At 42.9% G+C, this 20,601-nt stretch overlaps 2 protein-coding genes across 2 annotated transcripts; one reads left to right on the forward strand and one right to left on the reverse strand.

Moving 5' to 3' along the window:
* Positions 1–348: 348 nt before the first annotated feature.
* LOC134674319 (uncharacterized oxidoreductase MexAM1_META1p0182-like) lies at positions 349–1,472 on the reverse strand. The gene has a single exon (XM_063532345.1). The coding sequence runs from the start codon at positions 1,252–1,254 to the stop codon at positions 493–495; it is 762 nt and encodes a 253-aa protein (XP_063388415.1). The 5' UTR covers positions 1,255–1,472; the 3' UTR covers positions 349–492.
* A 5,598-nt stretch (positions 1,473–7,070) lies between these two features.
* On the forward strand, positions 7,071–20,574 carry LOC134674496 (hsp70-binding protein 1-like). The gene is made up of 7 exons (XM_063532595.1): positions 7,071–7,401; positions 7,499–7,579; positions 13,691–13,883; positions 14,337–14,555; positions 18,247–18,402; positions 18,878–19,039; positions 19,963–20,574. Exons 1-7 carry the CDS (start codon positions 7,285–7,287, stop codon positions 20,103–20,105), a joined length of 1,071 nt encoding a protein of 356 aa, XP_063388665.1. The 5' UTR covers positions 7,071–7,284; the 3' UTR covers positions 20,106–20,574.
* Positions 20,575–20,601: the final 27 nt, after the last annotated feature.

A 20,601-nucleotide genomic window follows, 5' to 3' on the forward strand; every position in this document is an offset into this window, starting at 1 on the left:
ACCCTGTGCATAGAATTCTTTATTAAGGAGTCATCCACATATTACGTCACAGCAATAGGGGGAGGGGGGTCATGCCAAATGTGACAGTACGTATAAGTTTTTTCCTATCTTACATACAAAAAGTGTAACAAGGGTGGGTCCAAAAAATCTAAATTTTGTGAGATGTAATAAATGGATAATCCCTATAAGTATGAAGGAATAGGTATAGGTACATAATTCATTTATTAGTGCCGTTGACTAATCTAACATAATAATAATTTTTTATGTGAAATACACTTTATAAATAGGTAAATTTAGGTTCTGAACCGTAAACAAATCTAATTAAGATTAAGTATATATTGTACTTTGTATAGTCGCCATCAGATATATCGGAGCGGCCAAGGTGCTCAAAAATATCTGAGCACGCCTTGACAATAGAGGCGTGTTCAGATATTTGCGAGCACCTTGGCCGCTCCGATATATCTGATGGAGACTGTACCCTGACATTGCATATTACTTTAACAAGCTACCGCCATCTATTACGTAACATGATCCAGTAATGCTTTTAGCCTTGTCGCTCGCCAAAAACACGATGACTTCAGCAACATCATCTGCCTGCACCGGCTTCTGTAGCGGCTGGCTATTGACAATATTCTGCACGACCAGCTCTAATTGGTCCTCCGATAATCCAGCATCACTCAGGATATTCGTTTTCACAAATCCAGGGTTCACGGAGTTAACGCGTACCCCATCCGCCGCCAATTCGAGCGCTACGCATTTTGTGAACTGATCTAAAGCGGCTTTAGAAACGTTGTACGCTATGGTTAAAGCGCTAGGCTTCGTGCTATTTATGCTCGATACGTTGATTATACAACCTTTGGTTTGTACGAGATGACGCGTAGCCAGCATCGTTAAGTGGTAAACTGCGCGCATGTTTGTTGACATTACTTTGTCATAGTTCTCCATGTTGGAATTCTTCATTCCACCCGGCTTTAAAACACCGGCACTGTTGACCAGCACATCTAACTTCCCAAAATGTCCCACGGCTTCCTCAACAATCCTTCCTACCTCTGCGTCCTCGGTAACATCCGCGGTTATAGTCAAAGGTTTTATTCCTTTAGCATTCTCACAGTATGCAGCGATAGTCCGCAAGGCGTTTTCTTTGCGGCCAACTAAGACCAGCTTTGCTGACAAGTTGGCAAAGTAAATGGCGGTGGCTGCTCCAATTCCTGAACTGCCACCGGTTATTAAAACAACTTTATCGCTGAAATCCATGTTGTGTTGGTTTATTTTGTTTTTGCGCACAAGGTCGAACTGACTGCCAGATAGAGCGCCGGCGCGTCGAGTCGACTACTGAACTGGAAAAAAATTTGCCAGACATAACTAATATTAGACATATATTACGCATAGACGCATATAGTCAAATTTTTATGCACTCGAAGTAAACAAAGGTGTGACCGGTGAGAAAAAAACTTTGGAACATTCGAGATATTTTAACTTTTCACAGTTTCTATATAAATAAGTAATTTACTTTTATAGACGTAATTTTATAAATTAATTAACTTATATTCTACTGCAAGAATATTTACTTCGTTGATAGAAAACTTCATTGTTATATGAACACTTTGGTATGTTAAAAGAGAAAAAATGAAAAGTATTTTTGGCACCATCACCATAATTTGTTTATTGCACTGGTATCCCTGTCTGGACACACCGACGACCAAGTTGCGGCCGTTAAATTGCTCGTTTCACAGGATGATTGAGATTGAGTGTTTCTATAATGGCTATTATTTACTTTTTTTTCGTCACACTTGCTCGAAAAAGATCTTATTTCATGTGTACTGAAGGGTAGGCCTATATTGTTCCCGCGAGAATTATGGATTGTGAAAAATAGTCATAACTTTTACAATTTCAATAAGTAACTATTACGTATACTGAGATACTCAACTACTTCTAGCATTGCTTACAGTCGCGAGCTAAATATTTCACCACTACTTCTCTTGTCGTCGTTTTTTTCTCGTATAAAAAAATTACAACAGCGCCACCTAGGGCTAATTTAATAGCGACGTCGTTTAAACTGGGGCGCGATCATTACTAAGATATGTACTTATTTCAAAGCTAAAGCTAAAGTCTGTTTAATAAAAGCAAAAAGAATAGATAGTATAGAGGGGTCCTGTCATTGTCAATTTTGTAGTCACGGTACATTTACTGCCATCTATCGACACACGATTAAAACTTAAAATAAAATTGAAAATGTATAAAATAATCAAAATATGTTTACGGATAAATGATTCTTAATTTTTATTGTTCCATACTGACCCATGTTCTTTTACTGATATGGGGTCATCCATTAATTACGTCACACGAATTTCTAGGTTTTTTTACCCCTCCCCCCCCTCCTTGTCACACTTGGTCACATTTGGCAAACCCCTCCCCCCGTAGTGTGACGTCACATTTTTTCTACGAAATCGACAAATCGAATTAAGTAAGTACCTAAGTATTATTAATATTTAATCAAAATATTTTTGACGATATAAATATTAGTAATTTTATAACCCAAAACTGCTGAGGAAAGAAAATTAAACGAATAAAAACGATTATCGTTTTAAAAACTTGTTATTTAAATGTACAGCGAATAAAATAATTTAAATAAATTTTCGGTTACTGATGAAGTTAAAGTGACGTCACAAAGTTTGTGTCTCCCCCCTCCCCCATGTCACAATATGTCACATTTTCTTGACCCCCTCCCTCCCCCTAAACGTGTGATGTAATTAATGGATGACCCCTATGTGTTATAATTGTTAAATACCAAACGGTGTCGTTAACGCCATCTATTCGAGAATGACTTTTCCTTGGCCGTCCGCGGCACGTTTTTTTCTTAGACTTTATTTATCTTATACGGAGTTATATATATATTATATATCTCTGATAACAGTAAACAAAATCTACCCTCAAATGGCTCCTTAAGTCAGTTGAGGGTAGATAAAACAATTCACGATTAAATAATGTAGGTTAAAGTCAGGTCGTTCATTTCAGTGACAGATCCAGGCGGTTTTGTTAACCAATAAATAAACGGTTGGGTTTGGATAACCAATAAATGTTATAACTACCCGAAAATGTACAAATAATTTGTTTACTTTTAAATGTACCTAACGATACATAGTATATGTAAGTAATTATGATTAGCACACATTACATGTATGTTAGATTAGATAAATACAAAATTAAAAACAATTATATCAGACTAGCCTTATATTTATACATAATACAGATACCTTAGAGACTAAATTATTAATATGACATTGCTTTTGCTAATGACAATGATAGTGTTCATGTCGAAATTGATATTTTTAGTCTCGTATCCAGAATTAGATAGTTTTGTTCAGTTAAAGCACAGAATAAATAATAGTACTAGGTACAGAAGATTCACTCTCTGACAAAACGCGTCTGTTACGATTAGGACAGATATGGCCGCTAGGTGGCGCAGCGCGGCCTATGGCTAGCTACCAAAATTGGAGTGGAACGGATGTACTTTCAGCTACCTGTAGCAAAGCGACGAAATCGCGGAGTGAGCCACGCCTGGTTAAAGTGATTGTTTTACGATTCGATAGGCTTTTTAAATCATATTTGTTCATAAAATTTATGAATCAGAATAGTTATTTGTTTTACAAGGGGGCAAAGTTGTTGTTTAACCGCTCGTGCTAATATTGATACCCGAGCAAGCGAAAGATTCCAAAATTGAACCACGAGCGTAGCGAGTGGTTCGAAATGGAATCTTGAGCGTTGCGAGGGTTTCAAAGCACGAGGGTTAAACAAAATTTGCCCCCGAGTGAAACACAAAATTTTTCACCACACCAACCCGAAGCAAATATTAAATGTAAAATATCAAACAAAATCAAACCAAATCAAATCCAAATGAATGTTATTAAATATTTATCATCCAAAATCATCATTTAAAAGTCAATTCTACCAGCAAACATAAGAAAATAACTCAAAATTTGCATTTGATTACTTTGCCTCACATGTGGATAAAATGCAACTTTGCTATTCGTTTTTGAAGTGCAAAGTAATTCTTTCCGAGCTGGTGTGGTGAAAACATTATTTCAACACATTTAATACACTTTTACCTTTCTAATACTGGATATGAGTGTTGTAACCCGACTTTTTACAGTAACACTGACACTGACCGCACAGTTAAAATTTAAAATCAAGTTTGATAACAACGCCACCTAGCGTCGGATGGCGACGTTAGGCCTGACGGTAGCTGGTCGTATGTAGACGGCGGGGTGGTCGTGCGGGGGGCGCTGCAATCGTCCGGGGGCCGGGGGGCGGGGGGCCGCTTGGACTGGGGCGCGCTCTGGTGGCGGAGATATGATCTCTTCCCGCGGCGCCATTGCTGAAATTACAAAATTCACAAGTGGGATAAAGTTGTTTTGGTACTTATCTGCTTTGCCTAAAGGTTGACTGGTAGAGAATGCCTTATGGCATTAAGTTCGCCTTTTGTACAGTGTGTTTTCTTATGTGCAATAAAGATTAAATAAATAAATAAGTATATATTATATATTTGATACCTACATGAATGCTCGTGGGTCTTATTTATTTTTTAAGTCTTAGGTACTTAAATCTAACAAGCTTAGTAAAAGCCACGGTCGGAAACGAGACTTCTGATCGGACTACTGAGACCTTGGTGAGCGTCCATTAATTACGTAAGGGGTTATTGAGGGTTATTTTGACCCCTCTTCCTCCCCTGGTGACATGTCGTGAGATTTTTTTCGACCCCCTCCCCCCAATCTCACGTGAGATCTTTCAAAGTTAGTATTTCGTTTTGAGTATTAATGCATTTATTAAACAAAACACAATTTGCTATATTTTCTTTTATTAAGAGTAGTAATGACCACGTCGACATGGACCGAATCATCAATATTAAATAATAAGAATTTAATATGTAGAAGAATTGTGTCAGATTTTAGCATATTTTAGTCTTAAACAAAACGTGTTTTACTTTAAATTAATCTGATGCTTTCATTATTTTTACACTAATTCTTGCCCCGATAAAAATGACTTAGTACTTGCTAACATTCTTATTGTTTTACTATTTACTTACAGAAATACCTATATAAAATATATTTCTGTCTAGTTATTAGCAAATGGTACAGACTTTTACGCTGATATTGACTGTATAAAGTCGGCTACGCAAAATCTGACAATGATATATTAATCTGCCTCGACCTAAAGGCATTGGAAACAACCTAGATTTCATTTAATGTGAAATAACTTAAATAATTAACTTACCGATTTAATATTTCAAACTCCAAGTATTTTAAGACTAAAAATGAATATATTTAAGCGTTGTTATGTATCAGAGTGACGGTAGCCATTTGGATTGTTGTTTTGAACGTTGCAAGAGCTGGAGATATGTTATCGCTATCTCGGGATTAGATTGTGATAAATATTACAGATGTATAGGTAGTTATAGGTGTGTTTTATAAGCGAACGTGATTTTTGCAATCTAGATATCCATCCATGTCTCAAGCGTACGAGTATACCTACCTATGGGGCTGTGCACAAGTCCCGCGAGGTGTTTTCGGCTACTTTTTGACCCCCTTCCCCTTTGGTGAAATTTGGTGAGGTTTTTGGCTACCCTTCCCTCTCCGACATAACCTCACGAGTATTTTTTTGAAATTGTTTTTTCCGACCGGTCAAGGCCACGCGCTCCAAAATTTCGTAAAATAGACTCGCTATTTTGAAGTGCCGAGTGAAGATTTATGTTTAACGAAACCGAGAAAAAGTATCCACTCATGTGGCAGATATTTTTTCTTAGTTTCGTTTACTGTAGAAAAATACAGGTGAGGTCTCCTTATACCCCCCTCCCCCAAAGTGATCTGTCGTGACCCCCCACCTCGAACCTCGCGTGATTTGTGCACACTGCACAAGCCCTATGCAAGAGATACCAATCTACTTATCTCTAGATAACAAAATAATACTATGCATAATAAAAATACCTTAACGTTTGACTAGAATTTTTACTTTTATTTTACCTATACTTTCAGTTTATTTTAATGCGGTAGAAATGTTACAGGTAATTATCATTGAAATATTAAAAAAATAAAATATACCTATAGAAATGGTGCCGTTACCATACTTACTAAAAACCGAACAATTTGCGAGTTGGACTTGTCCACCGAGCAATAGCGCGATATGCTAGCCCGACCGCAAGGTAACTCGTGCTAGCCACGCAATGTGTTATAAAACTGATTAATTAAACATTTTAACCGTAATTTGAAATCGTTCCAAAATTAAAACGAATGTGTAATTGAGTCGCGCGTCATTTACTTAGATGAGAAGCGATAAAAACCTCCATTACCGTAATTATAGCTTATTAATAATGGATAAGGGTCTAACTGCATGGGAAGTTCATACAATTTGTGTCATTTTCTAACAAATACATTGCGCCTGTGTGTCAAATCCATAAGAGCGTATTTCACGTACTATTTCAAGTAGTTAAGTCCTGTTGAACTAAGAGGAGTGATATTATAATTAAAAGTTATCAGCATAGCGCAGTAATTTTATTGTTATTGTCACAGTGTAACAGTTAATAGGTATGATAATTTATGTAAGGAATATGCGTATGCTTGTGTGCATCGGTCTCCATCAGATATATCGGCCGAGCGCCCCAAGTTTCAAAAATATTTGTTAAATTTGCCGCCTTTTCTACTGGTTGGTCTTTTTCCTTCAATTTTATTTCTGCTTCCACACCACCTGATTAAATTGATAATTTAATCAGATTGGGTGAAAAATTGTCACGTCTGAACTGGCCTTTAGGCCTTTGCAATGTCAAGTTGACGCTGAAATCTGGTGTCCAAACTATGTTAATACTAGTTACCTAATTTTAACTCTGAGCGTAACTTTTTGTACATTTGAACAATTATGTCGATTACGTGCATTAAATTTAAGTCCAGTTTGTAACTATAATTTTGTTTTGGGTTTTTATTTATTTAATTTTAGTATTTAAGACTTTAACGTAATAAGTAACTAGCACTGTGTACAGTTAGCTTAATTTGGACCACATATTATTTGTTATGTTGACAGCTCAGCTTCGACTTTGACAGTTGTAAAGTGGAGCACGGTGTTTCGGGTGTTGCTTCGAGAACTTGAAAGAACACAACAATTTCTAGAATTTACATCAGCTTTTGTGAATCATTCCAAACGATATACACCCACACTATTATCCGTATTCAACCAGTGTCACAATACTGTACATTTGTCTTGTTAGTTAACCTCAAATAAGTTGTTTTCATTCAAAACATGGCTTCGAGTAATCCTGGTGGTAACAATCCTATTGCTGGAGCCCTGACGTTCCCTAGCAGGAGTGAGGATGTTCAGCGAGTGGCGGAACAACCTCGGCAGCCAAGGAATTTACAGGCAAGTATTTAAGTTATGTTTGAATACCAGTTTTTAAGCCCGTTTTAAACACCAGAGTGTGGTCTTGTAATAATATAATGTTTAATTATTATTTCAGGGTCTCCTCAGATTTGCTATGGAAGCAACGAAGGCTGAAGATGCGCCAGGAAATTCAGAGTTAGGTCCTATGGATGAAGAGGTATGTTATTTAAAGATTCTTTAAGGGTTGGTTGGTTGGCTGGTGCATCACATTTTTTTACATACTTAAATAATATACTTAACACATAATACTGACTACATATGTATTATCAGTATAAGCTGTAAACTTTATACTTTGTGTTTGCCTGAATAAAGCATATAGAATAAAATGTCACCAATAGCAACTAAAGATACAAGTGAGTGTAACCTTTGTGATCTAAATATTTAAATATATGTCTCACTGAAAGTTTAATTTCGAATACACTTGTCTGAATTGGCAGTTACAATACTACAATAAAGCTCGGAACACACTTATCCTACGTATGTAATGCATTATGACATCTGAACCCTAAAATGTACCTTAGAAACATACTTGTCATACGCAATACAGCATACAACTTTCAGGGTTCAGATTGTCATAATGCATTGCATGTTGCGTACGTGGGATGTGTGTCCCTGCCTTCTTCTTCTTCTTCTTTATTAGGGGCTATATAAGGCTCCAAAGCCTATGTATGTATCACTGCGACCATTCCTGATCTATTGTGATCGCCACCTACTACAACTCTCGATCCAACCCTGCAACTTCAAATAGCTGCAGGATCTTTTTGGTTTCGAGAGACTTTACCTCCTCCGGGCGTAATATGTGTCCGCCCAAGATTAGGTCACGAGTACGCATTAGGCAAGGGCACTCTGTGAGGATGTGTAAGGGCGTCTCCTCTGCCTCCATGCAGAGTCTGCACCGCCCTATGTCACGTTTCCCCATGGTGTGCATGTGCTTATTTAGGCCGCAGTGCCCGGTAAGCACCCTTACCAAGTTGCGCAGTTGGTTCCTAGACAGCGCTAAGGCGTTCGAGGACGCCTTTTTGCTGAAGGCCTTGATAAGCGCTTTGGAATGGTTCAAACCTGTTGTTTCTCTCCAGAGTTGAATGGTTTTGTAGTGACAGTAGGTCTTTAGGGTGAGCCGCGTTAGGCTTTTGGGGATACCACAAAAGGGCTCAGGACTGTAGTTCTTCCCCTTAGCCCCTGCTCGCGCGAGTTCGTCGGCCTTCTCGTTTCCTACGACACCCGCATGCCCCGGGACCCAACGTAGAACAACCTTGTTCCTGGCTCCAAGGTTGTTCAATAGTTGCCTGCAGTTCTGAACCAGCCTCGATGTGGTGACATCGGAGGTTAGGGCTGAGAGTGCCGCCTGGCTATCCGAATGGATATAGATAGTATGGTTGCCGTAGTTGCTTTGCAGATTGATTGACGCACATTCCAGAATGGCGTATACCTCTGCCTGGAATATAGAGCAAAAACGTCCTAGGTTTAAGCTGATACTTTTTACCTAGGCGCTTCACCGTATACTCCGCAGCCTACTTCAGATCCGGATTTGGAGCCATCAGTGTACCACCTCAGGCTTCCTTCTTTCCACTTGATTTGACTGTTTGACCAGTCCTCCCGTTTGGGGATTTCCACTGAGTAAAGTTTGAGTGGACAAAATTTGGGTGACATAGTGTCGGATGGCATCCCAAGAACAGGAATATCGTACACTGATTCCTTAAACAGTCTCAGAGTTTGCGATAACCAATTACCTCTCCTCGCGCCCGCTATTCTAAGCATACTAGATCTCGCCTCCAATTCTAGATGTAAGTGGAGGGGCGGTAGATTTAGTATGGCTTCTAGGGCTGCCGTCGGGGAGGATGACATGGCCCCAGTGACGATGACACAGGCAGTTCTTTGAAGGCTGCCAAGCTTCATCACTGTTACCTTCTGCGTCGTTTTCCTGTACCATGCTACAGAGGCGTAAGACACTATCGGCCTCACTATGGATGTGTACAGCCATAAGGCAATTTTGGGTTTTAGACCCCATCTGTTGCCTGCTAAACGACAGCATATTGCCAAGGCTGATCTGGCCTTTTGTATGGTTCCGTCCACATGTTTGTTCCAGGTCAGTTTCTGGTCCAGTGAGAACGGAATAGTTTTACCATTCATGACAAGAGGTTTAAGTTTGTCCAGTTTCCTCTTGTTCGTGAATGGTACTATAATTGTCTTATCTGCATTGATAGACAATTCATTCTCTCCGCACCATGTATTTATGGTGTTGAGAGCCCTCTGCATAAGGTCTGATAAAGTACTTTGGCAGTTGCCCCTCACCGTCACAACAAGGTCGTCTGCGTACCCCTGAGTGTCGATTCGGAGTTCCGCCATCTTGTGCAGAAGTCCATCCACCGCGAGAGTCCAGAGCAAGGGAGATAGGACACCTCCCTGCGGGCAGCCTCTCACAGTGGCCACTTCGAGTGTAGTGTTAAGCAAGTCTAGCCTAACCACTCTGCTTGAGAGCATGCTTTGCACCCAGCGGACAGTGGTGGAATCCACCTCCTTGGCCCTAAGCCCTTCCACCAGTGTCCGAATGGGTGTATTATCAAAGGCGCCCTCAATATCTAAGAAGGCCGACATGGCTATGTCCTTGTCTTCCAAGGCCCTTTCCACTCTGTCAACTAGCTCCAGCAAGGCAGTCTCTGTAGACCTGCCCCTGCGGTAAGCATGTTGGCTGTCGTGTATGGGTTTTCTCAGAAGACAGCTCTCCCTGATATACTTATCGATTACCTTTTCCAAGGTTTTAAGGAGGAACGAGGAAAGGCTGATCGGTCTGAAGGACTTGGCTAAAGCGTAATCCTTCCTCCCAGCCTTTGGTATAAATAATACCTTGACCTTGTTCCACTGTTCTGGCAAGTGTCCCCAGGCATAACTAGCTCTGAAGATTCTAACCAAATGCGGGATTAGGACTTCAGCTCCTCGCTGCATTAGCACAGGGCTTACTCCGTCCAGGCCGCACGTCTTGTAAGGTTTGAAAGAGTTTATAGCCCACTTCACCATCCCGGGCCTTATGACGAGGGCAGCCTGCCTCCAGTCCTCCGGGCGAGGCCTATGCAAGCCTCTGAACACCTGGGACTCGTGCGCCTGTCCTGCCCCTGGGAAGTGAGTTTCAGCTAAGAGCTCCAAAGTCTCCGTCTCACTAGCAGTGAAGGAGCCATCATGCCTCCTGAGAAGGCCTACCTGATTGCTTCTAGCTTTGGAGAGTATCCTGTGAAGTCTCGCTCCTTGAGGCGTATTTTCAATTTCCTCGCAGAACCTCCTCCATGACGCTCTCTTAGCTTTCCTAATCTCTTTACTGTATTCATTTAGGGCTTTCCGATAGACCTCCCACTCCCCTGTCCTCTTAGCCCTATTGAATAACTTGCGTGTTTTGTCCCTGAGCCTCCTAAGGTTGGAGTTCCACCATGGGACCACACGTTTGGTAGTTTTGACCTTGGGAGCACAGTTTTCTTCAAAGGCACTTACAATGCCATTTGAGACAACCTCTACCGCAAGTTCTAAACTCTCCCGCGTTTTTATTACCTTCCCTACGGATTCCAGATTACGTTCTAGGCAGCTCCTGTAGCCTTCCCAGTCAGTCCTCCGGGGATCCCTGAAGGTGACCGTTTGAACGCTGAGAGAAAAAGATATATTAAAACAGATGTGTTTATGATCTGACAACGATTCTACATCACTTACCCTCCAGTTCTGAATATGCCTGGCTAGATTTGAAGATGCAAAAGTCAAGTCCAAAACCTCCTTCCTAACCCTAGTGACAAAGGTGGGTGAACATCCTATGTTTAGAATTTGGAAGTTATTGCATAGAAGAAAGTCATGTAGTAACTCACCCCTATCATTGATGTCGGTGCTCCCCCAGTTGGTGTGGTGGGCGTTGGCATCACATCCCACCAGTATTTCTGCGTTGTGTTTGCGGGCATAGTCGGCCACGGCTGTGAGTTCCGCAGAGGGGTCGTTCCTATCTCCAGGGAGGTATGCCGAACAGAGTATAACTCTCTGCCCGCTCCATCCCTTGAAATTTACATACGCTGCTACCAGGTCGTCTGTGCATAACTCTGGAACAGGTAAAAAGTCAATGTTCTTGCCAAAAGCAATGCAAGCCCTAGGCTTAATTCCGTTAGTATTGTATAAAACTTTACCAACCGAGTTCAGTCCTAGTATGGTTGAGTTCCGCACCCAAGGTTCTTGAAGTAGTGCGAGGTCGACGTGTCCTGCAAGCCGGCTTTCAACAATAGCCGTGGCTGCTGCCGCATGGTGGATGTTTGCTTGCAGGACCCTCGCGGGTGCCGTAGGGCCAGGGAATTTTATTTGGCCCTCTTAGTGACCCGTTGTGGCCCTCCCCTGCCTCTCGCAACAGGAGTCCTTTGAGGCCCTCCTGTCACCGAGGTTATGGGTCTGGCCCTACCGGGTACCATGCCCCTCGTCATGCCCCTTGTGCCTCTAGCTGCCGGTTGCCCGCCCCCACGGCCACGAGAGCCCTGGGGTCTAGGAGTTCGGCCACTAGGTACCATGGTACTTGGCCCGGGAGTAGATTCAGCGAGGGGCTGGGGTTGCTGCTCCGTCTGCTGTGCTGGGGGAGCGTTTGGCCCCCCTTTTAGTCGGAACAGTACCTTCTTAAAGCCAATCGCTACCTCCCCACGATTGGCCTTAAGGGTTTCGGCGGAAGGCTCATCCAGAGCGAAGGTGACCACCTTGCCACCCTGCTCAGCCTTCTCCCCGAGAACCTTCCAGAGCTCTGTATTCAGGCCAAAGTTCTGGACCCTGATCAGCGCCAAGGCTTCCTCCACTGAGGCCGCCTCGGACTCTGGAATAAATGTGATGGCCGTGGCTGGTTTGGGCAATTCACCCTCCGGGATGACGGAGAGATTCGCCTCCGGCCACGGCTTTAGGTTCGGGACCTCACTCACAAGCCAGTCCCTGCTAACCTGGTTGACACAGGTCACCAGTATCCAGCCTGTCTTGTGAATGAAGCCCAGAAACTGTGGTGCACCGCCCTTCGCATTCGCCCATTGGCTGACCATGGCGAGATTTAGGTGACGGTGGACCAACTTCATCTGGTCCTCACTCATAGGGTCCGAATTACGGATCCCTACTCGTGAGGACCCCGCTACCTCCCTGAAGCTCGGTTGACGAGGCTCCCCTGAGGTTTCAGCGCGGAGTTTCGGGGCCTTTTTCGCTGATCCCTGTGGAGATTCGTCCTCAGAGCGGACCCTTTTTACAGGGCCTTTCTCTTTGGCCGGCTTCTCCACAGCGATATCCACCCAAGGCTTACGGGCCAATGACAGGGCCTGCTCTTTGGCTACCCCGTCGCCCATTAGCCTGCGGAACCTCTTGCGCGCAGCACCCGACATGCGTTTAAAAACACGCGGCTCTTTGGTCGAGGAGCTGTCACCGGGCGCACCAGAGACGATGTCGTCTCTGTCGACCTCAGCTACCCCCTCCCCTCCCTGAGAGCAAACCTCGGGCGTGCCAGAGGCTTCTGCAGCCTCCTTCGCTCCGATACTACCTTCAGCCTGGATCAAGTCCAGAGCTGAGGACATGGCGTCAAAACTTTCTAAATTGTTGTTGCTAATATTTTCCATGAACGTCCCACGAGTAGCAAGGGAAATATAGGTCACAGAACGGCAGAGCCCCGCTTGCCGACTGAAGGACTAGATACTACTACGATTCGCCCCGGTTTCGTAGAGACGCCGTTAGAGACTGGTCTCGCCACCAGCCACGCATCCATCGGCACGGTACGTATGACACCTTGGATTGGCGGAGAGGAAATGGAGTAGGAAAGGGGAGCAAAAGGGAGAAATAGGGAGGGGGAGGGTTAGAGAGAGGAGGGATAAATATAGGAGTAAAGACGGGAAATGACTATTTGGATCACAGGATGTTAAGACGGGAGATAAGGTAGGGGAAAAGGATTACCTGGCGGGTGGGACTGTCACACCAGGTATGGCCCTCATACTTAGCTGCTAGTGGCCCGAGGTTGTTGGTAAATAGTGCGACGCTCGTTAAGACCACTAGCATTTCCAGGGTGTACGACCCACCCAGCAGTGAACCCCGGGTGGGTTCAACCCTGGTCCGCGGCGGCAAATCCAGGGTCGACGGGGACGTGTATGAAGGACTTGAGTGAGCAGACCTGTAGCCCAGCGTCGCAAACCTGAGCGTGCCTACCCCCTCCTACACCCCGTGTCCCTGCCTTAATGTAAGTCTTTTTCCCTTAAATAAAATATTCAAATGTATTTAAATAAATATTTTATTATTTCAGCGCAGGCGATTCTTAGAAGAAGCCCTCAAAAGCCTCACGGTGGACGTAGCAAAGGTGCTACAAGATGCCATAGCTGTGCTGTCAGACGCGGACAAGATACACAGTGTTCAACTGGGGCAGTCGCTGCCCGATGAGATTAATCAGGCCTTCACTAGTGTCATGGACTTCATTGATGACATTGACACCGCTAATGGTAAGTTTCAGCGTACATAAAATGTATTTTAAAAAAAACAATAGTCCTGTGAGACATAGACATATTAAATATATTACTCCGTACTGAGGAGTGTCATGTGACCCGTTCTCAATATATTTAATACATAAAATGTATTCTCAATATGGCCGCAATTATAACACTTTATAAACTTTCGCGTTTTTTACACATATTTAATAACACAACTGCAGCTGGTGCAACTCAGATGAAACGTCGGAATTAAAGGTAAAAACAATGAAATTATATGTGGTAGACCCTAGAGTTTGTGTAATTAAATATATGACTGGTATTATTTTCCAATAATCTTTGGATGAGGCTCATCTACACATGCCGTTGTGCGCGAGGAAATTGCCTTTCGCACATGCTCACTCTGTGTAGCCGGGTATTCACTAAAATACATTAATTTCACAATTACACTAACAACCATCTTTCCAGATTTCTACAAGCTAGGCGGTTTCTCCATCTTCCCTGTCTGCTATGGCAGCGAGAACGAAGAAATCCGCGCGCGGGCCAGCGGCATACTGGCAGAACTGTGCCAGAATAACCCCTTCTGCCAGTCGCGAGCGTTGGAGAGTGGTCTACTCAATGTGTTGCTGGCTTTAGCGAGGACAGAGCGCGGGGAAGCGTTGGCAAAGTGTGTGGCCGCTATCTCTTGTAAGTATGGTTGACTGTGTGCTATCCTGGTTCACTGTGTGTCAGAATAGCCCCTTATGCCAGTCGCGAGCATTGGAGAGTGGTCTACTTAATGTGTTGCTGGCTTTAGCGAGGACAGAGCGCGGGGAAGCGTTGGCGAAGTGTGTGGCCGCTATCTCTTGTAAGTATGGTTGACCGTGTGCTATCCTGGTTCACTGTGTGTCAGAACAGCCCCTTCTGTCAGTCGCGAGCGTTGGAGAGTGGTCTACTCAATGTGTTGCTGGCTTTAGCGAGGACAGAGCGCGGGGAAGCGTTGGCGAAGTGTGTGGCCGCTATCTCTTGTAAGTATGGTTGACTGTGTGCTGTCCTGGTTCACTGTGTGTCAGAACAGCCCCTTCTGCCAGTCGCGAGCGTTGGAGAGTGGCCTACTTAATGTGTTGCTGGCTTTAGCGAGGACAGAGCGCGGGGAAGCGTTGGCGAAGTGTGTGGCCGCTATCTCTTGTAAGTATGGTTGACCGTGTGCTATCCTGGTTCACTGTGTGTCAGAACAGCCCCTTCTGTCAGTCGCGAGCGTTGGAGAGTGGTCTACTCAATGTGTTGCTGGCTTTAGCGAGGACAGAGCGCGGGGAAGCGTTGGCGAAGTGTGTGGCCGCTATCTCTTGTAAGCAGAGGCGTAACTAGGGGGGGGTTGGAGGGGGCACGTGCCCCGGGCGCCGTCCTAGGGGGGGCGCCAAAATGGGCAAATGACTACCTCTCCGCCTTGCCAAAAGGCAGCAGGGAAACTTTTGTCAGTCGTATTTACCACCACTGTGAAGTGTGAAATGCGGATGGTATTCTGGCCCACAGCGCAAAAGAGAAAGCCGATCTCTTAGGTAGCCTTTTTGCCTCGAACTCGACCTTGAAAGACGACGGTAGCCCCCTACTGCCCACCATCCCGCAGTGTGGATACTCTATGCCAGAAACTTCTATTTATTTAATCGTATGGCAATAGCCATATGGCAAATTACCATCTTATGGACTGTCCAAGAGACTACCTATGCAAATGGATCACTATCCCTTTGTCCGGCAGGCGCATATGAGCCGTAGTAGACGGAACCTGGCCGCGTAGTCACTGTCACACTAATAAGGAAGAGTGATAGAGAGACATACTCGTAATGCTTTTCGTTGTCGAAGCGATAGCGATTGTAACCTTGGCTAGGCCGGCTGCTCCAATAGCTGCTGCTGCTGCTTATCGGTGACATGTTGTCTATCGACGCCATTCATCAATATGCGGACGACAGTACCATGGCTAAAAAATAACTACATTCCCGTTGCCATGGAGGTTTTGGGATTATACTGAGCAACTTTTACTACGGGACCAACCCCGAAATCGCGAAAAAAAAGTTTACCCTCCCATAGAAAATGGACCAGCCAAAATGTAAGAAACAGCTAAATTTTTTTTCGCGACTCAGGGGTTGGACTCATAGTAAAAGTTGCTCAGTATAATCCCAAAACGTCCCTGGCAACGGAAATGCAGTTATTTTTTAGCCACCCTGTATACAGGCTGGTCCAAACCTTGACGCCCAAAATTTTTTTTAGAATCCTCGACATGGGTTATCAGAATATTCCCCATGTACGAGTATGTTAGCCGATTTGCGTAGTTTTCGAGACTTTTAACTTTTGTTAAGAAATTGCGGGGTGAAGCTTTGCTTTGCTTAAATTATTAAACACAAGTTCTATTTAATAAATAATAATAATAATAAATAATTTCTTTATTCAGACAAATACAGTCCACATTTGTTAGTCTGTTGCTTATAAACTAGGCCTTCTAAACTTTAAAATTATGCCTTCTAATAACAAAAAAGGATTTTTTTTACAACTTATGACTATTAAGTATCACTTTTTTGACCTTTTAAAAAACTTAGGGTCTAGCAGTTTCTAAAATAACCAAAAGTCCTTGAAATCGCCTGTATTTTTTATTTATTTAGGCAAGGGCAACATCTAAGCTTGACATGCTTGAACGTAAAACTGTCCTTTTTTCCCAATTCAGCCAAGTGAGGATGCTGTTTTTTTTTAGCAACTGCGCCGTTTATCAAGGATTATGTTACAAAAAGAAACATTTAAAAAAGTTGAATAGTTTTTTTAAATAAATTAATTGCTTCACCCCGGAATTTCTTAACAAAAGTTAAAAGCAATAACTAGAAAACTACGAAAATTCGGCTAACATACATACCTATTCTAATAGCCCACGGCGTGAGCAATATAAAAAAAAAATTGAACGTCAAGGTTTGGGCCAATCTGTATAACACATGCCGAGCCAACATCACTCGGTCTGTGATACTAGAATGTCGTGAAAAACCTGTGTCAGGTATCGAGAGCATTCTATCCAGAGTTACGGTGTGGGATCGGGACAATTCAGTCCAATTCAATCCCACCAAGACTCAATTTTGCGCGTTTACCGCTAAGAAAACCTCATTTTTCAAGGCACAACCCTTCCCATGTCAGGGAGTATTGGGAGCCTTGATCGGTGTTGACATCTCCATCAGTGACGTCCAATAATTTCGTAGCCACCTTGCTGGGTAGGCTGCGCTCGTATCCAAAAAAAACTCGGTGTGCTCAATAAAGGGAGGCGATATACTTTACTCTGGGGTAGACTGATCCCATATATTGAGTACTGCTGTCACCTTAGGACAGGAGCACCTGGATGCCACCTTGGACCCTTCAAATCAGTCCAAAGCCGCGCTGTACCTATGAATAGTCTACGATCCCAAATTCACAAGCGATATTGAACCTTTAAGTCTAAGGAGATCTCCACAAAAGAAGTTTATAAGTTTTAAAATGGTCGGCAACGCGCATGTAACACCCCTGGAGTGTAGACGTCCATAGGATGCGGTGACCGCTTAATATCAGGTGGGTCGTAAGCTTGTTAGCCACCGATGTACTAAAAAAACATAGGTACACTGTATTTGTCTAAATTAAAAGTAAACTTTAATAAGCAAAAAAATAACCCTTTCGTTTCGTTAGTTCATTTCGTTTGGGGGGGGGGGGCGCAAATTTGGTGTCTGCCCCGGGCGCCATATCCTCTAGCTACGCCCCTGCTTGTAAGTATGGTTGACTGTGTGCTGTCCTGGTTCACTGTGTGTCAGAACAGCCCCTTCTGCCAGTCGCGAGCGTTGGAGAGTGGTCTACTCAATGTGTTGCTGGCTTTAGCGAGGACAGAGCGCGGGGAAGCGTTGGCAAAGTGTGTGGCCGCTATCTCTTGTAAGTATGGTTGACTGTGTGCTATCCTGGTTCACTGTGTGTCAGAACAGCCCCTTCTGCCAGTCGCGAGCGTTGGAGAGTGGTCTACCTTGTAAGACATGCCATATCTTGTAATTATGGTTCACAATATCTGAACACGCACTCTAACGCCTTGAAAATTGAGGCGTGTTCAGATATTTGTTAGCGCCTTGTCCGCTCCGATATATCTGATGGCGACTGTACCATATGGATTGATGGCGCATGTGTAACTTCTAAGCTAAATATTCAAAAGGATAGCTTTTTTTTGGGTATTCTATTAATTATTTACCATGCGAAATTACGAGCCCGGACTACTGTGTATAGTTTTGTCAGCCTAAAATAGAGTGTGGCCTTTTTAATGTTGGCTCTTTTGTACAATACAATCAATATAACTAAAAACAACAAAACTAGTAAATGTACATTATACAAATTATGTATTTGTTTTTCTTATCAGGTGCATGTCGCGAATATGCGCCCTCGTGCCGCGAGTTCCTATCCCAAGGTGGTTGTGAGACTATAACCACCGTGTGTGGCGCCACGGATGTCCGTGCGAGAACGAAGGCCGCGCTGCTGGCCCGGCACCTGTGCGACCACTACCCCGAGGCCAGAGGTAAATTCAACCATCTTTGTTCAAGTAGACCTAGCCAAATACAGTTTAAATTTATTTTACGCACGTGTCTTCTATTTCAGTCAGCCTCGGTACAAAAAGTACTGACGTTGGCTGAAGTAGCATGACAAATACGAACGTTTCCGAGAAAATACGATGGAAAACAACTATCCACTACATCTGTGCTTTCGTTAAGCTTGTATGTTAAAGCAGTGGAATATCAATATCAAATATCAATTTGTAGAGGGGTATCAGAACATTTGCAAGCCCAAGAAATTCTATATGAAAATTTTTGTTTTTAGATTATTTTATGCGTTTTGTTTAAACTCAATTTCTAAAAATCTTAATCCAAAACTGAGTGTATTAAAGGACTCTGGAGGGGCACTTTTTGAAATCGTTGAAATACCTAATTTTGTCAAAAAGAACTTGATGTTATTTTTTCTTAAGAAAAATAAGTTAAGTAAAATAACTTTTCCAGAAAAATTCATCGAGCAGAACCTAGTAAAGACATTAGGAGAACAGCTGTCAGCGGGCAGAGATGCATCATCAGAACACCTGCTGAACACATTACTCACTCTTCTGGCTGACTTGGATGAGAGGGTGCTGGCGCAGTGCCGGGACCCTGGCTTAGGGCTGAAAGGTATGCTTATAATTACCTTCTTCTTCGCGTTACCACGGCATTTTGTCACGGCTCATGAGAGCCTGAGGTCCGCTTGACAACTAATCCCAAGAATTGACGTAGGCAACGATAACGTCGGCTTAATGAGAATTTTTATTTTCGTCACGTTAAAACAATACTTTACAACAATATATTGGTTTATGGATTTTATAATGACAACCTAATCCAATATGTACAACAAATCATACAAATACGAAGCTCTTTCAGAAAACATAAAATTCTCACAAAAGGAACTTTTTAAAAAAAAGAAATGAGAATACATATTATATAAATCTGACTGATGGTTATGAAATACCTACATAAAATATTTGATGTGCTTACTTACCTGAGCTGTGTCACCTATAACTATACATAATACAATTATTTTAATTGCTTCTTGTTAGGGTTCCGTACTTAAAGGGTAAAAGCGGGACCCTATTACTAAGACTTCACTGTCCGTCTGTCTGTCACCAGGCTGTATCTCATGATTCTCATGAACCATGATAGCTAGACAGTTGAAATTTTCACAGATAATGTATTTCTGTTGCCGCTATAACAACGAATACTAAAAAGTACGAAACCCTCGGTGGGCGGATCCGATTCGCACTTGTCCCGTTTTGTTTATTACAATTTCTGGTTTGGACCATGCATGTTTGTCTGTCAAGTAGTCCTCAACTCTGTAATAAGCTTTCAACATCAATTCAACTCTAGCAAAGTATGGATTTTCTTCCACATTCAAAATTTTACACTTTAAACTCTCGCGTTATGTACACATATTTAATTACACAAACGGGTCTACCGCGATATAATTTCATTGTTTTTACCTTAAATTCCGACGTTTCAGCTCAGTTGCACCAGCTGTTGTTTAATTAAATATATTCTAAATTTATTCTATTTTTCCGCAGGTATCCTAGAAAGGCACCTAAAACACCCCGACCTGAGAGACGACACGTTCAGAGAGGAGGTGGACTACTGCCAGGAGATCCTCTGCAAGGTGTTCCTCAACAGACCAGACGTGGTGCCAGCCAATGAGGAGGCCGACAGATAGGGGATAGGGTTCACCGACTCTTGGATGACTCTCGCTTTGTTAGGGATTTTTTAGCTTTATGCATATCAAATATGTTTAAAACATGTGAGATACTTAAGTAAGGGTTGGCAATTGTCAAATGTATGCGTAGATGGCGCCATCATAGCTTGCCCCCTTTTTCTATGAGATTTGGCTCAAAGGGCTGGCATCTACCGCATCTAGGGTATTAAAAAAACAAAAAATTGACCCAATTCTACGGATTGACAGGCCAAACTATGATGGCGCCATCTGCTAAAAACTTCCACCGGCCAACCCATTTTATTCGCGCGAAGTACCAATGTGAAGTTAAAGCTGTTTCTGTAGGCCACAAGATGGCAGAGCAACGCGCACGGTCCCTGGTGTATAAATACATGGTGTTAAAAATTGGACTTAACTTATTTGTATGTACGAGAGAGGAGTTTTAAGATCTAATATAATGCTTTTTTTATATTGCTGGAGTTTTTTTTGTTGAAGTGCC

The sequence above is a fragment of the Cydia fagiglandana genome, chromosome 20 (assembly GCF_963556715.1).
Source record: "Cydia fagiglandana chromosome 20, ilCydFagi1.1, whole genome shotgun sequence".
NCBI classification, from domain to species: Eukaryota; Metazoa; Arthropoda; class Insecta; order Lepidoptera; family Tortricidae; genus Cydia; species Cydia fagiglandana.